Genomic DNA, 27,209 nt, shown 5'->3' with positions numbered 1-27,209 from the left:
CAGGCTCCCTAGTGTTAAACGCGCTTAAAATATGCACTCGCTTTAGATAATGGAGTGATGAGTTATTATCTTTACTGTGTCTTGAAAGTTCAGACCACATATTGTGTTCGAACAAGGTAATGAATGTAGTGCTCGACTTTGGGTCATGATGCCAAGTGGATCGAGGGAACTGCATTTTCCATAAAAATAATTTAAGCTTAACATGTTTTCTCCCTGTTTCAGCTGAAATGCTATATTTTTTACACACCGGTTTGAAATGATACATTTTCCAGATTTGCCTGCTCTCAGTTCATCATTTTCACTATTAGGTTTGTGTATTTTGTATGCTTCACTCGCTGTGCACGCATTTTCATTTGCAGGTTGCATTCAGATCAAGGTGCCTCAAACTACTTTGAATCAAGTCACTGTTCAGTTTGCATTTGACAGCACAGTTGTTTTGCAGCGGAGAGCAACAACAAGGTGTCCGCTCGCGCCTGCTACTTGTGTCCTCCGTGCACCACCCCGGGCCGGCCCTGCTTCTCCATGATCTTGCGGAGCTTCTGGAGGTTCGAGTGCGTGATGCTGTCGTCAGGCTTGAGGTGCAGCGCGCGGAGGTAATGGTTCTCAGCCTCCTCCAGCAGCCCGTTCAGGTGCAAGATGGCTCCCAGGTTCATGAGCGCTGTTGAGTGCTGCCAAAGCACAGACATGCATGGATTAACACGCGCACTCAAATTCCTAACGACAAAGATACCCCAGCCCAAGTATTGTTAACGAGCACCTATGAACGCCAGCACGACACACGAGGGGGTGGGCGGGCCGGCACTAAGCATGCTGATGATTGTTACTATAAAACTCTGAAGTCGTCCTTTCATTCGTTCCCTCAGCTCAGGGCAGCAGAGGTAACACTTGTGCTCCGAGTGTTACTCCTGCCTCGCGTGCTTTCCTACGTGGAGTTTGCATGTTCGCCCCCCTGTTTTGCATGGTTTCCCCTGGGTTCCTTGATAATTACAGAAAAGACGTACAATATAACTGGAATTGGACAAAAATCCTAATGCAGAAAAAATGCTTGCAAATGACTCAATTGAGATTACACAAAGCAGCAACACCACTCCCTAGTAAAAAAAGTTGACAGGACCCTCCTGAAAAATAGTCTTGAGACTCGGTTGAAACTCTGCTGTTGTACACAAACGTAATAATAAAACATAATAAATACATCAGCTGCAATGTGGTCCGTGTGAATTTAGCCAATGACAATAGCCCACGTGTTCAAAAATATGTTTTGGCATGAATAACAATGAAAACCGGTTGCTTCAGCTGCATCAAGGTAAGAGCTATATTGTGTTCATTTAAAAAGCTCCCAGGCCAGTCTGAGGCAGACATTAGGTTGGGAATTGGGAATAGCAGGGGCAGAATGATCACGCGTGTGATTGGTGAAAAATAATGTGTAGCTCTAATAATCCACAATTTGAATAAGAGCATTGCAACTGCATCTCAAGAATGGTTACAAATGAAATGCAATTGTCATTTTTTCGTGGAATCATCAAGTGTGAATTAGATTTATATAATGGTCTGCTCCCATGCATAAACAAGTACGAAATGTAATTATATAATGCTAAATAATCTGGTCTTATCTATGACGCTGAAACATAGACGTCAGCAAAATAATTCCTGACTAGGATTGGAGGGCATCAGCAGGAATTAGTTATCAGTGGAAATTATTCTTAGGCTTAATGTTAAACAGGTATAGTGATTATAAAAGGGAATTCCAGACATGGGAAGTAGCCAAGAAGAAGTAAATATAGTATTGGTGATTTGTGAATGTGTTTGCCGGAGAAGGGGGTTGCACAGTGATAAGAATCGGTGAATTTGCTCTCGTAGTATCTTCAAGTGTGGCTTAGAAACGAGTGGAGAAAATTGAGATTGGGAAAACGTTAGAATAGCAGCTTGCAACCGATGCTTGTTTGCCACACGTCACCCGGGGCAGTCCTCTTAGCCGCTGATGTTAAAACGTCACACAAAGAACTCGCTCCGTTTAGACGGAGTTAGCCAAGGCAGGCACAGTTGATTATTGTTCACGATCAACGTGGCCTCAGGAATACAAACCTGGGTTGCAGTGAGTGTAGCACAGTGTGCTGCCGCAACACTGCATTATAAACAAACATGAGAATGGGGTTTGCTGCCAAAAAGACAAAGACCACATCCTCCCCACCCACCTACGTAGCTCCAGACGAGAGAGGGGCAAGTGCCGTTCGTGGGGAACTATTTAGTCTGTTGCGGCAAACGAGGTGCAGCAAGGACCACGCCCAGCTATAGCTTTCTTGTTTTAAGGCTGAGTCAACCTAGATGAGGCCCATGACAGGTTCAGATACCATGCTCCACAAACGCTGTATAATATGGCACCAAGATTTGAAGTTTTCGTGACTGCAGGGATCCATACTCTTTGGTTCTTTAGGTAAAGTCACGTAGGTATAAAATAAAATAAATTAAATCACGACGTTTCGACTGCAACACAAGCAATCATCAACAAGGAGGGGAAACCACAGCAAAAGCAAAACATGTTCTTGCTGTGGTTTTCCCACCTGATGATGATTGCTTGTGTTGCAATCGAAACGTCGTGATTTAATTTATTTTATTATATACCTATGTGATTTTACCGAAAGAACCAGAGTATAGCACCAAGAATTAAACCCACATTACTGGAATCATAATGTATGTATGTATTTTGAACTTTTTCCGCATCGTACATAGCCAACCATGCTAATCGGAGGTGTGCGGGAAAGACAACAAACTAGACACAAAAAACATTTCTAAAGAAACGAGTTTTCAACCTAGATTTAAAAGTGCATCGCTCCAGTGGCATTCCTAATATCGGAAGAGCATTCCAGATTGCCACAAAAGAGCATCTGAGGGCTCGCGATGCAGTGACCATCTTTGTTCGATGGCCAGCCAAAAGCAATACAATGTCCAAGCCACTGCACTACGACTCCTCACACAAACACGAAAGGCAAGTGCTAGTGTCAAAAACCTTTTGAGAATGGTATGTTGTGTGAGGAGGTGTTGTAGCCAGCACTAAGCCTGGTCACCTTTGTCTACCCATTCGTGATGTTTACACACCACACCGAGTACCCATGTAAGGCTCAGTCAACCTAGAGGAGACGCAGGACTGGTTTAGTGAATCACACGCAAATGGCCACTGGGTTCTTATCACAGTGCACTAACCACTACGTACGCAGCTCCCCACAAACACACATTTCTAATGCAATAATCAATTCACCAAGTGACGCGCACAGTATTCGCTCAGAAAGAAAATAGGACTCAGGCACTCGGATCCACGGGTAAGCAGGAAGCCAGCCACGCGACGAGCCGGCGCCACCATTTTCGCAAGCTCTGCATTCTCGGCCAATTAACGAATGTTTACATCTGGCAGGAAACCGAAGCACCCGGAGAAAACCCACGCATGTAAGGGGGAAACACCGTATAGACGGAACAGGTGGAGTCCACAATTTTGACGTTAACGCATTCTCCTTGGGAACCAGGGTACTGTATAAGCTCCCCGAATCCCACGGGGAGTTTCACAGAATTTGCACGAACCACCAGGACGCGCCACCACCGCCCGGCATACAAGCGAGTCCCATTGGGACACGCTTGTATGACCCTGTGCCACGAGAGTGTACTCCACTTGTCTTTCATTTTCACCTACAACACGCCCAGGGGACCTCTTACGACTTACATTAACACACAGTGGGACAGCAGCAGCAACAGTGGCTGCTAGCCACCTTTGTTTACAGTGGAAACGAAAATCGCTGCAATCGTGGAGGACGTGACACCTCGTCATCAGACGATGCGCAAAGAGAAGAGGTTACATACTCTTTGGTTCTTTCGGTAATGTCACGTAGGTATAAAAAATCAAATAAACGTAATCACGACGTTTCAGGCACAACACATGCGTCCATCATCAGGTGGGACAACCACAGCAAGAAACAATTGCTGGTTAACATAACATTTCGAGATTTAAACAAATCCAGTTGAATGCTAAAGCAACCTCTTAACACATTTGTATTGGACATCCTTGTATCTAGACAGGATACATTATGTATTCATAGTACGTAAGTATAACTTGAAGCCTTTGCTAATTCACTGCTGGATGAAGGTCTTCCCTGGGCCTTGTTGTTCTGGGGGTTGTTTGATCATACTTAATCATGCTGTTCAGTGCGGGTTGGTGAAGAGGGGACTCAGGATAGATTCGGTTATCACTTGCCACTCATGTTAGCCTTGGTCGGGAATCGAACTCAGGAAGCTGGGTTTCCTACTGGAGTGTGTCAAGCGCTGTGCCACAGTTCACCCACTAGTTTATATTGCATTGAAACAATACAATCCACCCAAGGGAAAAAGTACACAGTGTACTGTATATCCTCACAATTTCCTGTTTATGTATAGCTTTTTGCCTGGTCCTATTAGCCTAACAAGTATAGCTAAACAAACTGCACTTGCAGTAAACACACAGTAATACACCGATTACGGATACCAGAAATGTATATTGCTTGACCTTGTGTTGAATTCGGTAAACTGAAATGGCTCCATAGATCCATTCCTTATTCAATGCCCACAGCTCCCCACGTGAGCTTGCACTTACCCATGGGTGGGGGGGGGGGACTCTTGTAAGTGAAATGGGAAGTGTAAGTCATAACACTGAAAGTGTATATAATCTGCGCAGATCATTACAGTGAATGTGCAGTGTGTGTGTTTTACATTTATTCATTGAAGGCATGCAGTTGGCTAGGTGTAATCGAGCACGTGCAGCATATTATAATCATGTTTCAGGCGTGGTAAAATGATGACAAGTTTTTTTTCTTCCTTGTAGTTTTTAACCTCCGCTCACATCTTGCACACAATGCATCACGCGCATGGTATATTGTTCACATGGTCACAACACTCGTAATACAGGCAATACAATATTCGCGTTGTGCACTTCTATACTGTGTTCTCTTTATTTGATTTCAGTATGGATACATATCTCGTGGAATAAATCTAATCTGGCATATATCCAGAGTCATCGCGTGGGGCTTCGAAATGACTTTAAGCTTCACAATTCTGAATGAACTCTCCCACCTACCGCATAGCCTTGAGGCAAGCGTGAGTGCTTGCGTGTACTGTGAAAATCAAGAGCAGAGACAGTGCTAGGAATGATCACCAAGTACTGACAGAGACTGAGTGTTGGAAAGCAGGCAGTGGGTCTGTGGGCACGTGGTGTTTCTATGGGCATTGATGTAAAGGGCAGCAATGGCATAGGTAGCAATTGAGCTATCATCCCAAAATCAACAACTGGGCATCCACAAGACATGCGACTATAAGTATATAAACCTGTCCCGGACCTCTCCTAGGTCAAAACGGCCTAAACTGAGTACTGTACCTGGTAGAATTTGGCTAAACAGCACCACCGCCTCATGGAACATTCTGGCATGAACAGGAGATTGCTATATCAGTTGGCCCAGTGGTCCAGTTCCCTGAGCACACAAGCAAGTGTCACAGAGATCCGGGATTTCCACGACACATCGTTAAAGAATAAAGTTTACCGAAAGCAAACTTTGAGACGCAAGTTTTTCAGTGCATTTGTTGGTGGGATAAAGATACAGGTTTGACAAATGAGTCAAATATGGAGATTCGCATACAACTGTACAGTTCATGTACTGAGTTATATCAAATGTTCATTGAAATCTGTCTGCACTTATAGACTAATACAGATTTTGATTATATTTGGTACACCGCTGTAATATTCTAGAAATACTTTTATGCTAAATGTTCGTATGCTCCCGATCAGAATATACCATTCATAAACAGTGAAAACAACAAACTATGATAATTTAATTGTTTTTACCTCACCCTCTTGAGTTAGAATGTTTTAAAAAATAATATAGGATTTTTTTTCTGGTAAAAAAAGTCTGCAACATAATAAAAATAATATTGATATTAGATCATTTTCCCCCAGGCAAAAACAATTCAAATATCACTGAAGTCTCTTAAAATAACAAGTACTGTTTATTTTCTTGAAAAAAAATGACATTGAAAACCTAGGCACGTATGGTTTGTAAGGTGGTATATTTTCTATATTAGGAACACAGCCTGGATAAGATTAAAAAAGGTCTGTTGAATCCTTGGCACAAGCTTCCCCAGTGTCATACATTATCCTAATTAATCATACCAAGTCCATACATTTTATTATACTTGCTTTAAAAGGACTGGCTCTCACTCGTGCGTTAAAGCAATTTCAAAATGCAGACCTAAATATTTCAGGCCACCTATTTATATCTTGGGCTAGATACTTATACATTGCTTAACATCAAGCAATTAAAACTTCAGGTTGAACAGATGTACGATTACACTCAGCAGGGGTAAGGAGAAGCGGTGGTGAAGTAGTTAGTGCACTGAGCTTTAACGCAACATCATCAGGTTATCAGCCGCGGGATATATCAGTGGTTTGTAATATATGCGAACCTGTGAATTATAGCCAAACAACCCCTACGACATTAGGACAGGGAAGCCTTCATTCTGCAGAGGGTTGTAGATTGTTATCATTAATGAGGATCAACTAATTACACTTGCAATCACAGCCAAAACCAGGATAAGGCATTTAAATTAAAATACGGTATTCTTTATTAAAACCATTACAAGATTATATTGTTCCCTATCACTTGCCTGGAAGGATTTCCATAAATCCAGAATGGCAACCACTTTTTCACAGTTTTTCTGGTGTAACAATACATAGTTGAGAGCATGAGCACTTAACAGCATTTATGGATGTATTTTGGACTTCTTTCCCACCATACGTAGCCAACCGTGCTAACTGGAGCATGTTAGTAAGCCATGGGTACATGATTCAATTAAACTAATTCCATTGCATTGTATTTAACAATGTCAAAATAGCCCATAGTATAATGGGAAAATAACCATCAGGCACTATAAATTAAATATAGAAGTACACAGTCGTGTTAAACAATATTTTAAACAAGCAATGTTGTGTTGGCAGACGTTAAACTCCTGCATAATGTAGGTTTTTTTTTAAGTAACATGAACCTCCAGTAATACGTCTTTCAGTAATGTTAAAACATTTATATATATAAATCCGTTATTCAGGAAAGCCACGAGTGAGTCTCTTGATTCTTTCAAGCGGATCCTGCTTGGGATATGTGGTCAATTCATTACGAAGTGCATTTTTTGGTTTTAGAGGAAACGAATAACCCACATAAATGAGAATAAAAATGTGCAGACTCTACTCCCTTCTCATGGGTAAGAGCCAAGCCCTGACATTTCTTGCTCACGCCACTGGTGGTGAGAGAACCTCCATAGAGAGACCCACTTGTCGGTATTTGGCCTGCTCTTCCACGCTGCCTGTAGATTATTCCTTCTGACGTTAGCAAGCCACTGGAGCTATGCACTTTAAAATCTAGATTGAAAACTCGTTTCTTTAGAACTGCTTTAAGTGTTTAGTTTGTTGCCATTCCACTGCACCTCCGATTTGCGTGGTTGGCTACGCACGTGTGAAAGAAGTTGAACATACACACATCTCGGAAAAGGTGAGCTTACCCACCCTTTAACTGATAACACGTGACCTGTCATTCAACTGTGGTGTCCCAATCTATACTGCTCGGAGGACGGACGGACGTGCACAATTTATTCAACTGGCATGCTGGGAGATCTCTGGGTTGGAAATCCGGTGTGCTGACCATTACACCACTAGCAGCATCCTGCCTTCTCACTACCTCCTCATAGGCAACTATAATTCTTCTTCTTGGTTCTTTCGGTAAAGTCACGTAGAAGGGAAGTAATAAAATAATAAAAATAAAACATATTTTTAACATTATTTTTATTATTTTATTACTTCCCTTCTACGTGACTTTACCGAAAGAACCAAGAAGATGAATCCCTGCAGTCACGAAAGCTTTAAATCGAAACTATAATTCTGTATTGTAACACTGGATATTTCTCAGAATTTATTTCGTGTTCGCCACCAACCCCTTTGATTACGTTTTGAAAGTGGCAACCCGAGCTCATATAACACCAGAGTTGTCACAAATTATATTAAACTAAGCTTTGAAACTATGACACCAAGTTAAACAATGGCACACTTGCCACACCACAGTTTTGAAACTGACAATCATTTACATTGCAATCAGTCGTAAAATATATAAAATATACAACAGGTGGCAGAACTTCATTGAATTAAATGAAAGCTGTAAGTATATAGAAATGCTGTTAATTTTTTATTTCCAGGGCATGAAGGCCTGGCTGTCACGCTCAATTACGAAAAATAAATACTGCAAGTAGAGAGTGTACGGCATCACAATACCACCACGAAATCCAACATAAATATTGTAATTTGGCAGCATGATACGGTGCTCGAGAGGTCAAACACATCCCATTTTATACAGTTCACGTGTTCAAAGCAACGTGTCGTTTAATAGAACAGTAGTAGAGATCGCTGGATGCATGAGGGGGTTCATATCTATTACGGAACTTCGCTAGCAAGGCTCAAAACCTAGGTTTGAAATTGAGAAGCGACCCGTGATTAAACCAGGTCCTCAAGTTTAGTGCGGTGGTGGTCTCGGCCTGGTCACCAATAACTGCACATAAACCATCATATTATATATGTTTTAAAATGTAAACATGTCCAGCTGATATCCAATGACTATAATTTGTAAATATATGACGTACTTTACATGCGGCAAAACATTCTTTAGATCATTTATTACGTGCTGTCAGGGCCGAATGGTCCATAATACAATTACAAATAAGCAGACAATGGTCTGTGTCAGTATGTAAAAAGAACATAACATGTACGTCCGACAGCTTATGGGTCTTCTGGACAAATGCTTTACAGCAGCATTTGTTTACGCGTATCTATTATTTAAACAATTGGATAACCCAGTTGTAAACTGTGCCCCTGTGCTGCTCGCTCATTATAACAATTCATATATTCTGTTCATGTTTCTATTTTGCCAAGAAAAAAAAATATTCACCCATTGGGATTACCTGCTTTAATATTACTAAGCCCCAAGTCTACATGTTGGCATTTGAATGTTATACAAAAAATCTTCAAATTAATGCCAATCATATTCGGGTGATTGTGTATTTGAATTGATAAAATGAATCTACAGTATTTGCAAGCAATGATTGTTGACATAGAAAAGCCAATGGACTACATAATGCTCCTGGCCAGTATTTAGGACATCAGGAACACAGAAAAGCCCTGTTTCATTATCCGTGTTTGACATTATACAACTATTTGGATATCTCCTTTTGCATTTACTTGGCTTGATGTGGAGTTTGCCAAACCTTTAAAAAAATACTCAACAGCGCATATCTGTGTAACATAGCCGTAATGTCCTCAAATTAACGTTAAATAGCACTCCTGTGATTTGAAAAGCAGTGTGCCCTGCCGCACATTGCCTTGGATACGAATAAAGTAAAGATTTGTATTTTACCAGGTAAAGCCCACTGAGCTACGTTGCTCTTTTTTCAGAAGCGACCTAGCCTCAAATGATAGCTCAACGAAGTGGCTTATCGCGTGAAAATGGATAGCTGCCAAATACTCTAAAAGCGTGTTTCTAAATGTGGAGGGAAAAAACGGAGGACCCGGAGAAAAACCCACACGACCACAGGGAGAACATGCAAACTACAAATATACAGCAGGCGTCTGGATCGGGATCAAACCCACAACCTCCTGTAAAGCAGGAGAGGGAGTTAACATCTCGCCACCGCGGTGCCCAGATAACATTTGCACTCCTTCTGAGCCTTGCCTTGCCTCCCACCAAGAAGTAGTAATGGCCTAGCGTGAGTGTAGATCAAGCTTACATTCGGCCGAAGCTGGGCTGCTTGCCGGTAATACTTCTCTGCGGCGTGGTTCAGTCCTGCTTGCCTGTTTGTAGAGAAAACAATAACGCAGCATGTGAGTTTTTTTCCTGAAAATGCAATTCAACGGATTTGAATGATTCTCGGTATTATACGTGGAAAATGTATACTGTATTCACAGGATTACACCGACTTCCATCTCAAAGCCAAAATCGTTTTTTTCCTCCTAAAATGAGCACGGGCCAGTGCTCGCCACAGTCGAAATCCCTGCATCAATGGCAGAAATTCCATATTCCTACTGTTGGAACCTGTCTATTTAAAGAACACCTGTTTGCCATAATAACATGCATTATTTATTATGTTCCATTATTTTTCATGTGGCAGTGCACGATAATACAAAAAATCAAAACACGAAAACAAATGTAGTTTAGAAATTATTCGCTTTCAGTGTTCTTAAATTTTCTAAGCACAGCACTTGCTATTCAGTTGCATATTATTAAGCACACATACACACAGGATTTTCTTGGTGCATTATAATAACCCCCAATGAAGCACAGGAAATGAAAGAGTTTAATAAATACAAGTGAGACGGACAGTCTTCAAATGCACCAACTACAAGGAGCAATATGATTAGTATGTGATTTATCACCAAGTGTGACTGCAACATAAATGTATTCCAACAAGCAACCGCTACGTCCCACATGACCCATTGCAGAACACCCCAATTATGCACCAGCACGTTCCCTTGAGCCACGTTACAGAAAGGAACATCGTTTCCAGGCTGGGGTAACAGGAGCACACGCATTTATATTCAAGTTAAAAGCATCACTGTCTTATCCCTGTCAGTTCAAGCCCAGAAAGATTGCATTCAAATGAATGGAAGTCACCATTGTAGAAATCCCACACTTTGTTAAGGTGCTTTAATGCATTGCAGCACAGGTTTCTTTAATTGAATAAATGATTTAGAAACATTACTCAACAGACAGCCACGACAGGTCAGCTCACTCGGTCTCTTCCAAGATCACGACAGACAATTGGGAGCCTTTACACCTGTCATACAACTCCACCTGTTTAAGTACGTAACCGTGCAGTCATATCACTGGACCACGTGCTGCCTCGCCGATGGAAGTGCATTTACAAATTCAAACAGAATGAAACGCCGCGAATGTTATTCTGGAGCATATGTTTGTGTGGCTATTTTCTGCAGTTAATAAATTATCGACTGGTCAGCTGTACATGCCTCCGAGTCGGTGTGCATGGTGCAAACAGTTGAATTTCAATGTACAGCCAATCATTTCCATGGAGGATTGCTGAAATATGACATCGATTATAAAGTGGATTTTAATGGAGATAAAACTCAATTCACAAGTGTAGGACAGTCAGCGCTTCATCCCACACAGCCCAAGTAAATAAATTACATATTTACACAGAAATAATTCATTTGTAAGTAAATGTCCCTTGCATAATCCATAAATCATTCATCTGCGGTTGTACATAGTTAAATACATTGTAGGGAAATTAGTTTCCTAAACATACGCTGTTGACCAGTTTTCCTACATATTCTGAATATCCTCGTGGAAACTTTAAGTACCCTTTACAAAGCAATGTTATGTCCCCATGATAAAAAAGGCATTCTCAAAGTGTACTTGACTGCGAATTTTAAAGTAAAATGACCTGAGACTCAGCTCTTTAGAAATGGATAATCCACTTAATCCGTCACATTGAGACAAGTTGGTACATCGCCAACAGCAAATAGTGACAAATTTGTGTGATCAGATTTAAAATCTCATACACATTGTGAGCCTTTTGACTTACATAAGGCATGGTAAAAAGAAGAGATGAAGATTTTTTTAGTACGTATTCGGTATGAAAAAAAATGTATTCGGTATAACCGACACGCAGTGGCTTATAATTGCAAGGTATGTCACAGGGTATTAATGTCCACTTTTTTTTTATCAAACAGAAAACTTTAGTAATTCCACATTGAAGTAGGTAGAAATTTTGGTAGATCACTTGATGCAGAATTGGAAGGCTGCGAGTTGAAATCAGGGTTGAAGCCCATCGTCACTGGAAAATGTAAAGTAGCCATCCGATGGACAGACAGCAGCATTATGAGAAGGCAGATTTGCAAGTACACAAAACAAGGATTGTGGTCTTCCAGTCTAATCTAATTCGCCACTGCAGGATTTTATGGTGAAAATGATCAATTAACTCATGCAACAGATCAATACCACACCATGACCACGTGGCTTCGTCTCTGTCAATTGCGCATATTCTATTACCGAAGCGAGCGGCTGAGCTTGCAGAGCCCCCGCCTCACAATCAGAAGGCTGCAAACTGGTTACCCAATGCATATTGTCCCTTGCCATCGCAATATATATAACATGCCATAGCAATAGATTTTTCCATCACTGGCTAAGTGCCAACAATCAACAAAACATACTTTGTTAGTTAACAATGAAGTTGAACGTTGCCAAACGTTTATTTTGGCTTTGAGACAATTTGGACTGGGTTCATATCTTCACATTGCGGAAAAAAATCACCTTTACAAACTACTGCCCCATTGTTGACAATATAGACACTGGTACATAAGTTACCAAAGAGTTGACGTTTCCCAATCCGTGACCCCATTGTGTGGGAGTACACCCCCACCCCACCCCCCACTCTCTCACCTGCACATGTGTGCTGTGCTGAAGACGGTCTCAAAGTCGGTGCTGTCCTGCTGCGATGCCTTCTCGGCCACACCCGCCGCCTCCGGGAACCGGGACTGTTCCACCAGAAATTGAGCTGCGCACAAAAGCCCGTGGGGCGGTCGGAGAGGTTCAATGTCTGAGCGCACGCGGAATTTCTTCCCTTGGTGGCAACCTGGGCTTTGGGGAGATCTGGTCCATCAGGGTGGTTTTGATGCCCAATGCAAAACCGTAACACCCCAGTCTTAAAATATGGGCCACTTGACAACAACACATATATATATCACATGCATCAAAGCTGACAGGCTATTTACATGAAGTGCATTTTTTGTAAGAGAAAGCTGGCTATGCCCAGGGATAAACAAACTGCTATTTTAAGTTATTGCATCTGATTCATGTGTTGGCAGAAAGGAACTGTTTGCTGATACTTGGTTGAAAAGAGCAATCAATTGTTGATATTTCCACTGAATTGGCAGTTTCCTGCTGTATATAACTGGAAACTGCCTCCACAATACATCAATCGAGCTCTCTAATGCATTTTAGTTGAACGTAATTTTCAAATTTGTGCTGCGCTAGCACAACAAAATGGTCTACACCTGTGAATAATGGCACACGATCTGTAATAGACCCTGTGAACTGAGGCTGAATAGCAAGTATGATAACCACTCGGCTCTCCATGCACTCAAATATTAAATATAGAATGTCAGTAAAGCAGAAGATGAGGTTATATTTAGACAACGTACAATGCTGTTACAACTCAACACATTTGTCAATAACACTGCCTTACAAGAAGAAAATGCAATTGGTAACATTTCAGGCAATGGCTCTTCTTCATAGCACAAACAGAGAGTCAAGAGGGATAGCATGTATGTACGTTCAACTTCTTTCACACCGTACGTAGCCAACCATGCTAATTGGAGGTGCGTAAAGAGTGGATAATGGTTGGAGAATAAACTTAGCACAATGGGGCCTGATGAAAATTACATTTTAAATATGTTTTCTGATTACCAGTTTTGAAATAAGCATATGAAAAGTTACGTAGTAGTAACTATTCAATACTGAACAAACATTTTAACAATCAAAAAGTATAGCTAAATGTATCTTTAAATGCTGTAAAAATTATACTTGGCATTACATAAAAGAAAGTGGCCTTGGAAGGAACAATTTGCTTCAAGGAACAGTAACTGATGTATAAAACTAGTGGTGGAACACCAGCACAAGTGATGGAACTGTGCATACTAGAGTAACGAAAGAAGGAATAATGAAGGATTCAGAGCACCTGGGATGGTGACATCTCAGATGAAGGAACGCTTTAACAGATGATGGTTATCACGATGATGATTGGTTTAACACGTTAATTAAATTCACGTGTTGCTTCTTTAAAGAAAAATGATTATTCACTTGTGATTATTCAGTCGAGCACAACACATATATGCATAAGCTTAACATTAGAATGTTAATTTACACGCAGCTTATTCAGATTTTTTTCACCGCATTTAGTTTGCCAATTCAGGCACCTAAATAACACAGTAATATAACACATATGGCACAACTGGGGAAGTGTTAAATAGAAAATGCAACAGTTCGGAAATTTGTTTTTACAAAAGGCCTTTTTCTCAACTCATTACGAATCGAGTGAGGGAAGAAGAGGCTGCCTATGGTGAACAAGTGCGATTGGTGGGCCATATCGTACGGAATGCAAAGCACAATGACTGGGAAGTAAGCGCAGTGAGGCTCTCCAAACAAGGACGAGGCGCTGCCAGTGGTAAACAACATGCGTTCATTGGCTTGAGGCGATTAGGCATGGCTCAACATAACATTAATTTGGAGAGTCCAGTGCTACAGGTGGCGTTAACAAGTACTGAATGCCAAAATCACGTATTTTATTATTCTGAGAGCACGCGCGAGATTCACGGCTGTGCTACATCGCGCTAAACAGTACACTGTTGCAGTGAGATTGAAAACAAGAAAAAAATGCAGGGAATCAGTTTCATTCTATCATCCATGATGGAAACTTTTTTTTATCGATAACCTATTTTCCGCAATAATATATATAATATAATGCATTTATCACGAGGACCACTCTTATCTGTAAAAAAAGCATAGAAAGAAAATCTTCACAGTCCTGTCATCTGTTAATGTTGATCTGCGGTCAATGAACAAGAATAATGCACAAACTGCCACAGGCTTCAACATGCAATGCACATTCAAAGCAATTGCGACTAATGTAAAAACCATCACATTTTGCAACGCCCAAACATCGACCCAGCACCAATGTTGAATGAAAAGTGCAGTGTGTGCAATTGCATCATTGAATACACGAGACAATGTGTGCACTATTTGGCGAGTAATTTTTCACAATGCAAACATATGTTAACTACCTCGCCTGGTATACATTAGGTCATAGGTTCGATCCAGACTCTAATGCATGTAATATTTGGAGCTTGCATGTTCTCCCCGTGGTCGTGTGGATTTTTCTCTGGGTCCTCCGATTTTTCCCTCCACATTTAGAAACATGCTTTTAGAGTATTTGGCTGCTATAAATTTTCCCATTATAAGCCACTTTGTTGAACTATCATTTGTGGCCAGGTCGCTTCTGAAAAAGAGCTCAGTGGGCCTTACCTGGTAAAATAAACATAGTAAATAGTAAAAAGTCCAAGTCCTTATATCTGGGAACAGTCATCAACTCCATGTAAACTGGCTCGGTTAAATACCCATGAGGAAATCCAGCCACATATTTAGCATTACAGCAAGATTCAGAGCAACACTAGTGGGAAGGGATGGTATCATGGTATAATGGTTAGGATTACACACCACTATGCTGCCAGTGCAATTTGATTTCCTGGCACGGCAATTGAAAATAAGAGTAGGATTTACGCTAACTAGATACCTATTTCAAGGAATTAAGTCTGCATCAACCACACATACTTGTGGAAAAGCATGTTCCCACGTCAAAAACTGTCGAAACAAGGCCATAAAGAAGCCTGTTTCTGGTGTAGGTCAATCGGTTTCAAAGACAATGCATACATGTTCAAAGCATGTTTGTTTGCATGTTTTTCCACCAGTATGTGTGGTTCAAGCAGACTTGATGCCTCGAAGAAAATATTTATTTGGTGTTCGAACATCTTAACACCTGGTTTATTTTTATTCTGATCCCAGAGAAATGTACACGTTGCTTTTCAAATCCTCTGTCCACCTGGCAGCATAAAAATAGGTAATACCGCAGTTAGTCAAATGGCCAGTCATGTGTGGGGTGGTTAGGTGTGGGTACTCCCACTTCTTCCTCTTGGCTCGCGTGCAAGAGAAGGCCAAATACCCTCGCGAGCAAGGTTCTACGGGGCTCCTTCTCATGGATGGTCTTCTGCCAGCAGTGACACGACCAAGCGATTACAGGGCTGCATCTTTACCTTTTATAGGTCGGAGAACTCAATACTGTGGCCCTCCATAACTTAATGGCCTCGTGCTGAAGAAACTTGCATTCATTGAATACAAAAGCCAAACACATAGTCAAGGTTAAAGTGCCTCGTTGCCCAAATAGGCGGCAGTCTTGTCCTTTGGTGGCCCTTGAGTTAGTGGTAGAAATTCCAAATTCTTATGGCAGGGACCTGTTTCTCCCTTAGCCACCTTCCACAAAGTGGTACTGTATAAATGTTAACAATCACAGTGGGATGATGAGCCAAGTCGACCTCCAAACAGGACTTCAACTCATAACTCCCCAGGTAACAGGGCACGAAATAATCGCTCTGCCACAATGCGCACAATATTGCAATTCACTGTTATGAAATGTACCCAATCGAATTGGATGATTATAACTCGTGGACGCCGCACCTCACAACCTTCTCTGGTCAATCTGGCCACTGGCGTTTTGCAAACTCACCGTAGTGCATGTAGGTGTTTGCCTTGGCTGGGTCGAGGTCTATGGCTTTCAGGAAGAGCCTCTCCGCCTCCACTTTTCGATTCTAAAAGCAGATTAACGTACAGGCAAAACGAAGTGACACATCACCTGACCAGTGATGCATTTTAGTCGTTTCTGGTTTTTAGTATTTAACGCCAGAACAAGCTATTTCGTTTCTGTTCACGTGCCTGGATGGTGGGATAACGTTGAGTCACTCGGATGCGCTTCCTGAATTCAGTTGTACTCTGCTGGCTATAAAAGGTATGGGTATTTACTTAACAGCATTCTCAGCAATTGCTCTCGCAGTCCATTCTCGGGATCCTCATTAACAGGTGGAGAATAGTGTAGATGGTGCTCGCTAGAGCACACAGTAGGAGGGATAATGAAGTGAAGTCACTCCTTGTAAGTGCATATAAAAAAGGATGACTATATTATTGGCATTGTCTCTTCATATATGCTGCATGAACAGTTGATTGAAAAGTCTCGTGTGGTGGGGTAAAATGTGGGTTGTCGAATCTCTTCCAAATCATCTGGGCCAGCGTGAAAGAGTAGGCCAAATGCCCTATCTAGAGGGGCTCTCTAGAGATGCCACTAGTGGAGGCCCTTCCGCCAGCAGTGGTGTGAGCGAGAAATGACAGAGCTGCGCCTTTATCACCTTTAACTTTTATTAAAATGCAGGATATCAGCTCGAAGTACCTCAATGAAGAATGCTTGTAGCCTGATGGTCTTTGGTAATATTACTCAAATATTAATAAGAACAATTTGCAATGGAATGCCACTTTGATAAAAAAAAAATACTAAAATTGTGAAAATATCCAGGTCGTCAGCACACATTCATCAATAATTAAATCGATATTATTGAAAACAGGCATAACATTGTTCATTTAAGAAAATAAGTATTCAAAATATTATTGCAGTGAAACTTAGCTCAATACATGTCATGAGTTTTTTACGTTATGACCAAGTCTCCTGGATACGTGAACATAATTAAAATCGTCCGAATGCATACTGGCATGATATGCATGCATGGATAATAGAACCTGTGCGTCATGGTTGAAATATAATGGTTGTTATTTTACTCTTTAATTACGGGGCTCTTTGAAATCCTTAAAGGAAAAAAAAATTGCATGAAAGAAAAACATTCGGCAAGTACAATGTGACACCAAGCGTTGGGTGATAAAAGGTAATATTTGAATTATATTATTGTTTGTACAATGAGATGCATGAAACGTTTAAATTGTGTATTTCATCATCATGAAAAAAACAAGTGGCTTTACATAGAAAGTGCACAGTAAACGCTAGTTTTATGTTGAAGCAAGGTGCCATGGTGGCGAGATGTTAACTACCTCGCCTGGTATACAGGTCATGGGTTCGATCCTGACCCTGACGCCTGTATATTTGGAGTTTGCATGTACCTCCCCGTGGTCGTACGGATTTTTAGCCTCGTCTTCTGGTTTTTTAATCCACATTTATAAACATGCGTTGAAAGTATTCGGCTGTTTTACATATCTACATGCTAAGCCACCTCATTGAGCTATCATTTGTGACCAAATCGCTTTTGAAAAAAAGCGATATAGCTCATTGGGCCTTACCTGGTAAAATGAAATGTTTAATAGTTTTGTTTTTTTAATAGGTGAAAGCCTACCGAGCTACAACACCTTAACAAATGCAAATGGAATATGCGACTGAGATATAATAACAGCCTATTGTACCAAACCTTATTCTTGATAACGTGGGTTTAACAGACCAATTAATAGTGGCATGACAGTAGTTGTGCCTAAAAAAGATAACAATGTCTCCAGGCAATGGATGGAGAAATATTGCGTGCAAAACTACACCCAAATAAACTAATGTAAGCTTTAAATGGTTCGGACTTACTGTATTTCCAGAGACATCTATGGTAATCTTATTTCTATGTTGTGGTTCGCAACTTGGTTTCTATCTGGCATTCTTAAAGAGTCTAAGAGAGTGGCCGCGGTTTTCTTGGAGGAGCGCTGCTTGCACACTGGCAGTACCGTGGCCGAGAGCAGCTTGGCATAGGTGAGGTGAGCAGGCACGTGATCCGGCTTGGACAGCAGAGACTCCTGGTACCAGCGCTCCGCTTCTGCCAGCCGCCCTAGGCGAGTGTGAGCTTCACCTGCAAACACCAAACAGAGATCCACCCCAACCCCCCACCATTTAGCTATATAGACCACAGCGGCAAGTAATGTGAGCAAGCATCTATTTGGACTAGCATGGCATGTTTAGGAATACATACCACCACCTTTTTGTCGTGGGATACATAAGCAGAACGCAGAAAGCTAGATTTACTGTTTCGTCTCATCCGTAATGATTTCAAAGACCGCACAAGAGCTCACTCCATGACACTGCTCCACTTTGGAATTCTCTCCGACCATCTCTGTTTCCCCAAGCTCGTATAACCTTTCTTTATTCAAGAAATATATGAGCGCTTATCTAATATATATTGTCAGTGCTGTTTGGTCACTTGATGTTTTGGCTGTTTGGGCCTGTGCTCAGCAACTGTGTTTAAAAAAAAAAAAACCTAATTCTGCATCTTCACATTAATAACATAAATTTGTTTAGTCCAGTGGCCCACATCCAACACCATTTACTTAAATAATGCTAGATAATTTTGGTCTGCAAAGCTAATAGGCCAACGGACTATATGTAGAGATACAGAACCACACAAAGTACTAATTTAAGGTTGACTTGACCGACAGGAGGCCCAGAAAAGGTTCAAATGCCACGTGTTTCTGATGTGCACAGCCAGGAATTGAACCCAGTGTGTGCAGCACTATGCTATGGCTCAAAAGTCACATTTATATGCAAACTCACAAAGAAAAAAAGACTAAACACTTCCTGGCAGCATTTCAACTTTTCTCAATGAAATTTATCCTGGCCAGATAACATCTGATGTCTATATTACACGGATTTTTGACACTTCCAAATTAAGTCAAGTTGTCAAAAAATGTAACCGACCATGACACGAACGCACATTTACTTCCATTTGTTTAATATTGTTAAATCGTTTTGCTTTTTTTTGGTGCGTGTGGAATTTGCTTTGCAGAAGACAGCGTTGCTTTGGAAACTTCCTACAAAAATTACTGGGGGTATAGAAATCCAACTATAGGCAAAAACTGGCTCAGCAGCAAGAGCAATGTCCACCAGGCTATAAAATTGAGCAGCAAAATAAGGACTGTTTGTGACATTGCACGTAAGTGGGTGGTTTCGCCAACCACTTGCTTAAAATTTTTTGTCAAATTATAGCTGGTACTGACACAACACAAAACACTCGTTTTATATAGAGAAGGACAAAATTACACATTAAATACCAAATGGCAATTGAGCATATTGGGTAGTAATATTTAGTTAACTAATGGACATGTCACAACCTTAAATTCACAAAATATATATGCGATGCGCATGTTTTTTGATACATATGTATACGGCCATATGTGTGCATATCTTTGGCACGTAAACACATGTAAATGCACGGGTATGCTAACAGGTACAAGCACGCATGCATCTGCAATTGTAAGGGTAGACGTAAAACCATGTGGAAAAATTGCCGTTTGCCCACACGTCTGATTTGCATTTGCACACGTGTGCATGTGCGCCTTGCCATACACATTACCCAGCACGGACTTAAATACCACAGAAATGTGTTCCTAAAAGCACTGCATTCTCAGCTTTTAAGTAACAATATTACACGGTCTGTTGGCTTAAATGTAACCACTTTACCGAAAGGGGAGAGTGACTGCGAACGAGGCAAGGCAAAGCCTATAAAGGCGGTGTTTTTTTCAATTTACCGTATCTGGTAATACAAACAATATGTGCTTATTCAGAGCTGGGGGAAAAAGGTCGCAAGTGGGCAATGAGCCGCTGAGTTTAGACACACATGTAAAACACAACAGAACAAATAGCGGGATCATGTAATGCAGAGATTGAATATTAGTGTGTTGGGGCGGTGGGGTGATACATTATCTAATTGGAAACAGAAGTAAACCATTACACCTGTACCAGCCGTGTGGGCAGCATACACTACATTGAGCCACACACACGCATGCAAGGGGCACATGCACTCGAAAGTTTGCAGAGGGTTTTTTTTTTTGCAACCCCAGGACATTTGACAGTCGATCTCCGTGGATCCGAGTTGATCAGCGTGGTTTGTTCTTGGATTGGGGGACCACCAACCTAAGCAACAACAAGTGACCTGCTGAGGGAGGTGATGCTTTTTGCACAGCAGTGAACACACTGAAGAGCACCATTATACATCTCAGCTGTTAGTTTCTCCTGCAGGGATTTCACTACTACCGCTTACATACATATATATTATATTCTTGATCGGCTCTTGAACTAGGCAAGACCCATGGCTATAATTTCCACACCGAGGTAAATAGTGTGGTTGAGGGTGCCGATACCATTTCTGCAAAAAATTAGGCAACATGCTGAAAATCCTGAAAAGAGGAGGTACTTTCCAAAACGTTGCCTATTAAACGCGTTCCTCTTTCGGGCAGCAATGTTCTTGACGGAATGTGTTGAATGTTTGTTACTTGTCCTTGTGCGCCACTGTCAATGCAGCAAAACAAACTAAGGAGACATGGTTACAGTTCTTGGTAATCAGTAAAAGCACTCATTACTAATTGGTGGAGCATTATAGGATTATTGTATTGAGCTGGTATGCACAGCTGCCAAATTGCAATGCAGACACTATCAGCTACTGTGCATAGCTACTTATTTTGGGAATTTAGAACAGAAAAATTTACCTCCAACAGAAAAAAATATCTGCCCATAGGACATATTACTGAATGCCATTTTGTTTTCTTTTGTTACCGAAAATTAGGCCTGACATTTAAAGGTTTTTCAGATTTTTCTTATCGTGATTTTTGTATTATTTACACGTGGAAAGGCCTTACAATTGTTGAATTTTGATTGAACACCATAAAAAATGCAGCAATGTTAGTTCATAAGACTTGATTTTCAACAGACCTCAATGGTCCACCATGGATCTTAAAATCTACCATACCACGTGTGGCTAATGGAATTATTGCAAATACATAAGCTGTCCAGCCACACGCCCGTTACCTCTATTGGCCACAGCTGTGGTGGTGAATTTGAAAAATCCGTAACGGATCACTGCGCGTTGTACAAATGAATCTGACAGTGCCTTTATGCATGCACGCACATACGGATCTACGTACATGTAGACCAAAATACATTTGTAAAACATTTGTATTCGGCCGGGAGGCATATGCATTAGAGCACTTAACACAATCTGAAGGTTGAGTTCATAACCCTGATCAGGATTGACTTGACCCACTATCCCTCTGGGGTTGGTAAAATTAGCACCACTTTGTGGGAGGTCAACAAGTGTTCACCAATGAAGGTGAGTATCACCCAGTGTTCATTTGAGCAAAGAGATACTTTGACTTTTTATTTTTACGTTAAAGATATCTGCTGACATTTTCACGATATTCATGTATAGCTTTCATGTGATTAAAAAATCACTTGCTTTTAGGCACAAGACATTGGAAAAATTGTGAATAAAAACAATTCTGTGCAGTCTTTGTCTACTTTAGATTTGATATTTGAACAATTAAATCCAATTTTGATATTGATAAAGAGACTCTCATCTTGTTTATGGAAACCCTACAAAAAATAACCAAGTCCATTAAATAACATCCATCCAGGGGTTAATTTCACAGCCAGGAGGCATACTATTCATCTGTGAAGATTAGTCATTGGCTGTGTAGGCCTAGTTGCCTTGCAAGCCCTCAAAACTGGGCATAAAAATAAGATATTTACAGCAACCGCTTTTAAAACCATTAACTTGAAAAATCTGAGAAGCAAGTTTATCCCAAGAAGGCAACTATAATGTCAGCAATACTATTTTACTTATTTAACATTGGAATAAGCATTCATGTCATATACTGCTTAGTGCAATAAACAAACACTTCAAGTTTTCCTTCAACCGAAAGTTGTCGATATCATCAAATATCGGAAGCTAGGTGGGCTTGAACCTAGTTAGTCCTTTGATGGTTGATAACCAGGGCTTGCCAGATGTTGTAGGCATAGTGCTGCAGGTGTCCATGAGATGGGAGTGTTGAAAGTCATCCCCTCATATGTATGAGTTTACCCTAGGTATTCTGGTTTTCTCAACAATGTACAACACTCATGAATAATATTGGTGATATATAGGAATGCACCTTTATGAAACATTTCTGAATGTGCTATGAAGGTCTATTGCCTGAAACTTTGCCTGTTTTATATATATATGGTGAGGCCAGTGTTATTGACAAATGTGTTATTGACAAATGTGTCGAGTTGTTGCGTTACTTGCGCTTACGCACCACTGCCAATGCAGCGCCAAACACGTTGTTTGATTTCTGAAAATGCAATAGTGAGGCTGTCTTTGGCAAATGTAAGTTTTTCTACAATGTTTTCATATTTTACCAGGTAAGGCCCACTGAGCTATATAGCTCTTTTTCAGAAGCGACTTGGCCACAAATGATAGCTCAACCAAGTGGCTTATCATGTGGACATTTATAGCAGCCAAATACTAGAAACGCGTGTTTTTAAATGTGGAGGGAAAACCGGAGAACATGCAAATTACAAACATACAGCAGCAGGCGTCAGGGTCGGGATCAAGCCCACGACCTCCTCCTGTATACCAGGAGAGGTAGTTAACATCTCGCCACCATGGCGACCTCAGTGAGTCTCTAATGTTTGCAATATACATGAGCTTCATTCATGCCATCCAAAAGATGGAACCCCATTAAAGTGCACATTAGGAACATAATGGGATGGTGCTACGGATGTTACTTTGTGGGTGAGAGCTATGTCGGGTTTCTAGAGAATGCCTGCATGTATTCATTGGTGGGTTCCCCATAACATGCAAATCACACCCATTGCTGCTTTGGCTTCTGATGGCTAACAAGGTGTGGTAACAAACGTGATATGGCTGTAAATGCCAAGGCTGGCCCTGCCTTTTATAACTCTTAGAAAGCGTTTACACTGCTGAGGCTCATGGGATGCATTTGGTGGTGGAGAGGAATTACTGATATGCACGATATCATTTAAAAATCTATTATAAACCACTTATTAGTGTGTCGGAGTTCACCATTGATGATGCTGACATGCTTCTCCGCTAAGTGAGTTCTGAAAGGGTGCTTGCTTCATTGCTTTTGACTGACGGTGCAATTGGAATTTGAGAAAAATATTAAATGACATCTAAGATTAAACAATGTTAAATTTGGAGCATGTGCACACATGATCTTATTCACAGTTGATAGGCATAGAAAATAGTTATATCTTCTTGGTTCTTTCGGTAAAGTCACGTAGAAGGGAAATAATAAAATAATAAAAAGAAAACATAATAAAATACAATTCTCACGAAGTTTCGGCCACAACACAAGCAGCCGTCCTCAGGTGAAGAACAGGGCTGACGGAAAGACAGCTGTCTTATTTTTATTATTTTCCTTCTACGTGACTTTACCGAAAGAACCAAGAAGATGAATCCATGCAGTCACGAAAGCTTTAAATCGAAAAATTATTATAATTGATATATTCTAATTCAGATGATTCAGTTCAAAGCCTAAGGACTAGGAGCTGAACTTCAATCGCTTTTTCGAGGCAGGACACGGAGCTTTGTTGCAACAAACATGATAAATAGCACAACCATTAAGCACACCACTTTCACAGAAATAGAAGGTGTGCTTATAGAGACGCGTTATTGGCAGAATCTGTCAACACTTCGGTGAAATGTCAACAGTGAGAGAGTTGTCCTTGAGATCAAAACACCAAACAAGCAGCACCCAGACGTGTATCCGTGCATTGCAATGCCATTGTGCGCACCCACCCATCATGTTGTACAGGCTCTGCGGTCCAAATTGTCGAGGCATCTTTTTCAGTGCTTCGTTGAAAACCTCAATTGCTTCCTACACACGCACATACACACATGCACACATGTAAAAAAAAGCATTCAAACACACACATAGATGTAAATTTGTGTACACACAATTACACATTATTCATCATCGTTAGCCATGATCAATCCACTGCTGGATGAAGGCCTCACCAAGCCGCCACCATCTCCTGCAATCAAATTGTGTTAAAATGTGTCCAGCACCTGCACACGAGCAGTATTTATTACTTCATCTCTCAACTAAGAACTATATAACTAAACTATTATTCTATTTACACCATTGGAACCTCATTTGCCAGTAAAAAATATAATTGTATTTTTTTTTACCCTTCTATCTGGCAACAAAACTGACACCTTTTTTACAAGGAGTCATGTTTGCATAGACCACAATACACTATTGGAACCTCATTTGCCAGATAGAAGGGTAAAAAAAATACAATTATATTTTTTACTGGCAAATGAGGTTCCAATGGTGTAAATACTTACCCCGAGCTCTCATACTCTGATGGTGCATTGTCTTTGAGTTGTGCGCCTTTTGGCGTCATCTGGCCCAACCCATGTGAGACTAGGCTCTAAGGAAAGCTGTCTCGGGTGTGGACCAATCAACTTCAAGGACAGTGCATCCATTATCAGAGTTATGTTTTTTGTTTGCATTATGACTGCAGGTATTGTGGTCTATGCAAACATGACTCCTTGTAAAAAAGGTGTCAGTTTTGTTGCCAGATAGAAGGGTAAAAAAATACAATTATATTATTCTATTTTACAAGGTAAAGCCCACTGAGCATACGTAGCTCTTTTTCAGAAGTGACCTGGTCACAAATAATATCTCAATGAAGTGGCTTATCACGTGAAAATGTATCGCGGCCAAATACTCTAAACGCACGTTGATTCTAAATATGGAGGGGAAAACTGGAGGGCCCGGAGAAAAATACACATGACCACGGGAAGAGAGACCTACAAAAACTCCAAATATACAACAGGCGTAGGGGTCGGCATCGCACGCAGGAACTCCTGCATACCAAGCAATGTCATTAACATCTCGCCACCTTGACGCCCCATCTCCTCGGTGGACGTGCTCTCGGGCCTAGTCTCACCAGTGTCAGACCAGAGCACGTCAGAAGGCCAGAAGGCGTTCTCATGTTCACCACAGTGTATATACTGTGCGAGCGATTTCATGTGAAATGGCAGTCTAGCACCACGTGAGACCTGAAGCACACAACCGCAATCCCCACGTTTGGACGGGATACACCTCAACACACATTTTCGTCAGCCCATGAGCTCGCTCAAAACAGATATAAAATAACCGAGGTATGGTTAACCTTCATAACAATAAGTAATAAAAAACAACAACAATAATCCATACTCTTTGGGTCTTTCGGTAAAGCCACGTAGATAGAAAAATGATAAAATAGATCAAATAATAACAATATCACAACGTTTCGATCGCAACACAAGCAATCGTCATCAGGTGAAAAATATAGCGGGAGAGCTGCTGAGGCAGGAAGAATATATGGTGGAAGCGCTGTTAAGGCAGGGAGTTATAAAGGTTTGAGATGGGTGTAGCCCAAGGGTCAGTAGGCGGGGCTAGAGATGATATTTGCATGTAAATGTAAGATCGGAGAAATATTGACAAACGAAGCTGTGGGGGTGGCCATTGTATTGTAAGAGATTAGCATGTCAATGTAAGAAATTTGCGTGTAAATATAAGATTGGAGAGAGCTCGGAAAGAGCCACCGCCACATCGAGGAAAGCGAACAACAGTGGCTGTGTTAGTGAATGTCACTCAGAGAGTCGAAAATAACTGCTAACATAGGCAGGTAGGAAGGGAACATCACAGCCAGTTTTGACCTAAACTGGTTAATAACGTCCTTCCAATGATTGCTCAGTTTGTACCCATCTTCTCGGTTGAAATTGTGTCTGTGCTTAGTGAGCACGTGATGGAGAGAGAAAAAGGAGACTAACTGGATAAGAAGCTGCAGATCTTTTGTTCTGTGAACGTAGCATATTGAAGAAACATCAATGCTGCATCTAGGGAATCCCTGATTGATGAGAGCTTCACTCTGTAATGGACAGCAATTGCTATATAACATGGACATTGAGTATCAGCAAACCAAGATTAATGTTAAATATCTTACACATAAGAGTTCAGTTTACTCAATGGGTTGCACTAAACAAAATAAAACCTCAAAGTGTGTCAATAACACTGCATCGGGTTTTTATTTTAAGATATTTTCAGCAAATATATGATGCGTGGGAGGAAACCAGAGCAAACCGGAGTAAACCCAAACACGCAAGGGTGCTTCACCCTATCTCCGTACAGATGGAAACCGATGAAGATTAGTCCCGTTGCCTCGACACCCACGAGAAGGGGATTTCACAAATTCGCGTGGTGATCCACCAACCCCTGCTTCCAGTGCCTGGTTACAGGCTACGTACATCGCCACCACCCCCGGTGTACAAAGAGCAAGTAGATGTGACTCACCAGGACCAAAACTGGAACTTAAGTGGTTAGAAATATTAACAATGCTGACCGGTTACTCACCCTAACACTCAATGGTAAACACATTATTTTGTTGATGCTGCTGCGTTGGCAGCGGTGCACAAGCACAAATAATAAATATAAGAACGCAACACAATTACCAGTAACACTGCCTAAAAACAGGAAGTATATAATAGGCTACGTTTGGGGCAAAGGTCCTTCTTCTTTACAGCATGTCGGGAGGTCGCAGAGTGCTTGCACTCAACAGGCTGCTTTATGCAAATTATTTTTAAATATCAGTGTGACTATGTGCGTTCACGTGAAATGAGGTTTCAGCCATGCTGGGATCTATCACCTACTACTTTTGGCACGAGTATCAATATTACCGAACGATAA

General features: G+C 41.1%; 1 protein-coding gene across 1 annotated transcript in view; it reads right to left on the bottom strand.

Moving 5' to 3' along the window:
• Positions 1-352: 352 nt before the first annotated feature.
• The window catches only part of TMTC2 (transmembrane O-mannosyltransferase targeting cadherins 2), a 270,005-nt gene continuing 243,148 nt past the window's right edge, over positions 353-27,209 (bottom strand). The window contains exons 9-14 of the mRNA XM_078596730.1: positions 24,269-24,347; positions 18,426-18,547; positions 16,393-16,474; positions 12,498-12,612; positions 9,829-9,892; positions 353-668 (exon numbers count right to left, since the gene is read on the bottom strand). Of these exons, the coding sequence (XP_078452856.1) occupies positions 477-668; positions 9,829-9,892; positions 12,498-12,612; positions 16,393-16,474; positions 18,426-18,547; positions 24,269-24,347 (654 nt within the window). The 3' untranslated portion in view covers positions 353-476. The remainder of the gene's footprint in view (positions 669-9,828; positions 9,893-12,497; positions 12,613-16,392; positions 16,475-18,425; positions 18,548-24,268; positions 24,348-27,209) is intronic.

The sequence above is a fragment of the Lampetra planeri genome, chromosome 8 (assembly GCF_965212315.1).
Source record: "Lampetra planeri chromosome 8, kcLamPlan1.2.h2, whole genome shotgun sequence".
Lineage (NCBI taxonomy): Eukaryota > Metazoa > Chordata > Hyperoartia > Petromyzontiformes > Petromyzontidae > Lampetra > Lampetra planeri.
The sequence above is the reverse complement of the archived record's forward strand: the minus strand, read 5'-3'. Positions and strand labels throughout refer to the sequence as shown.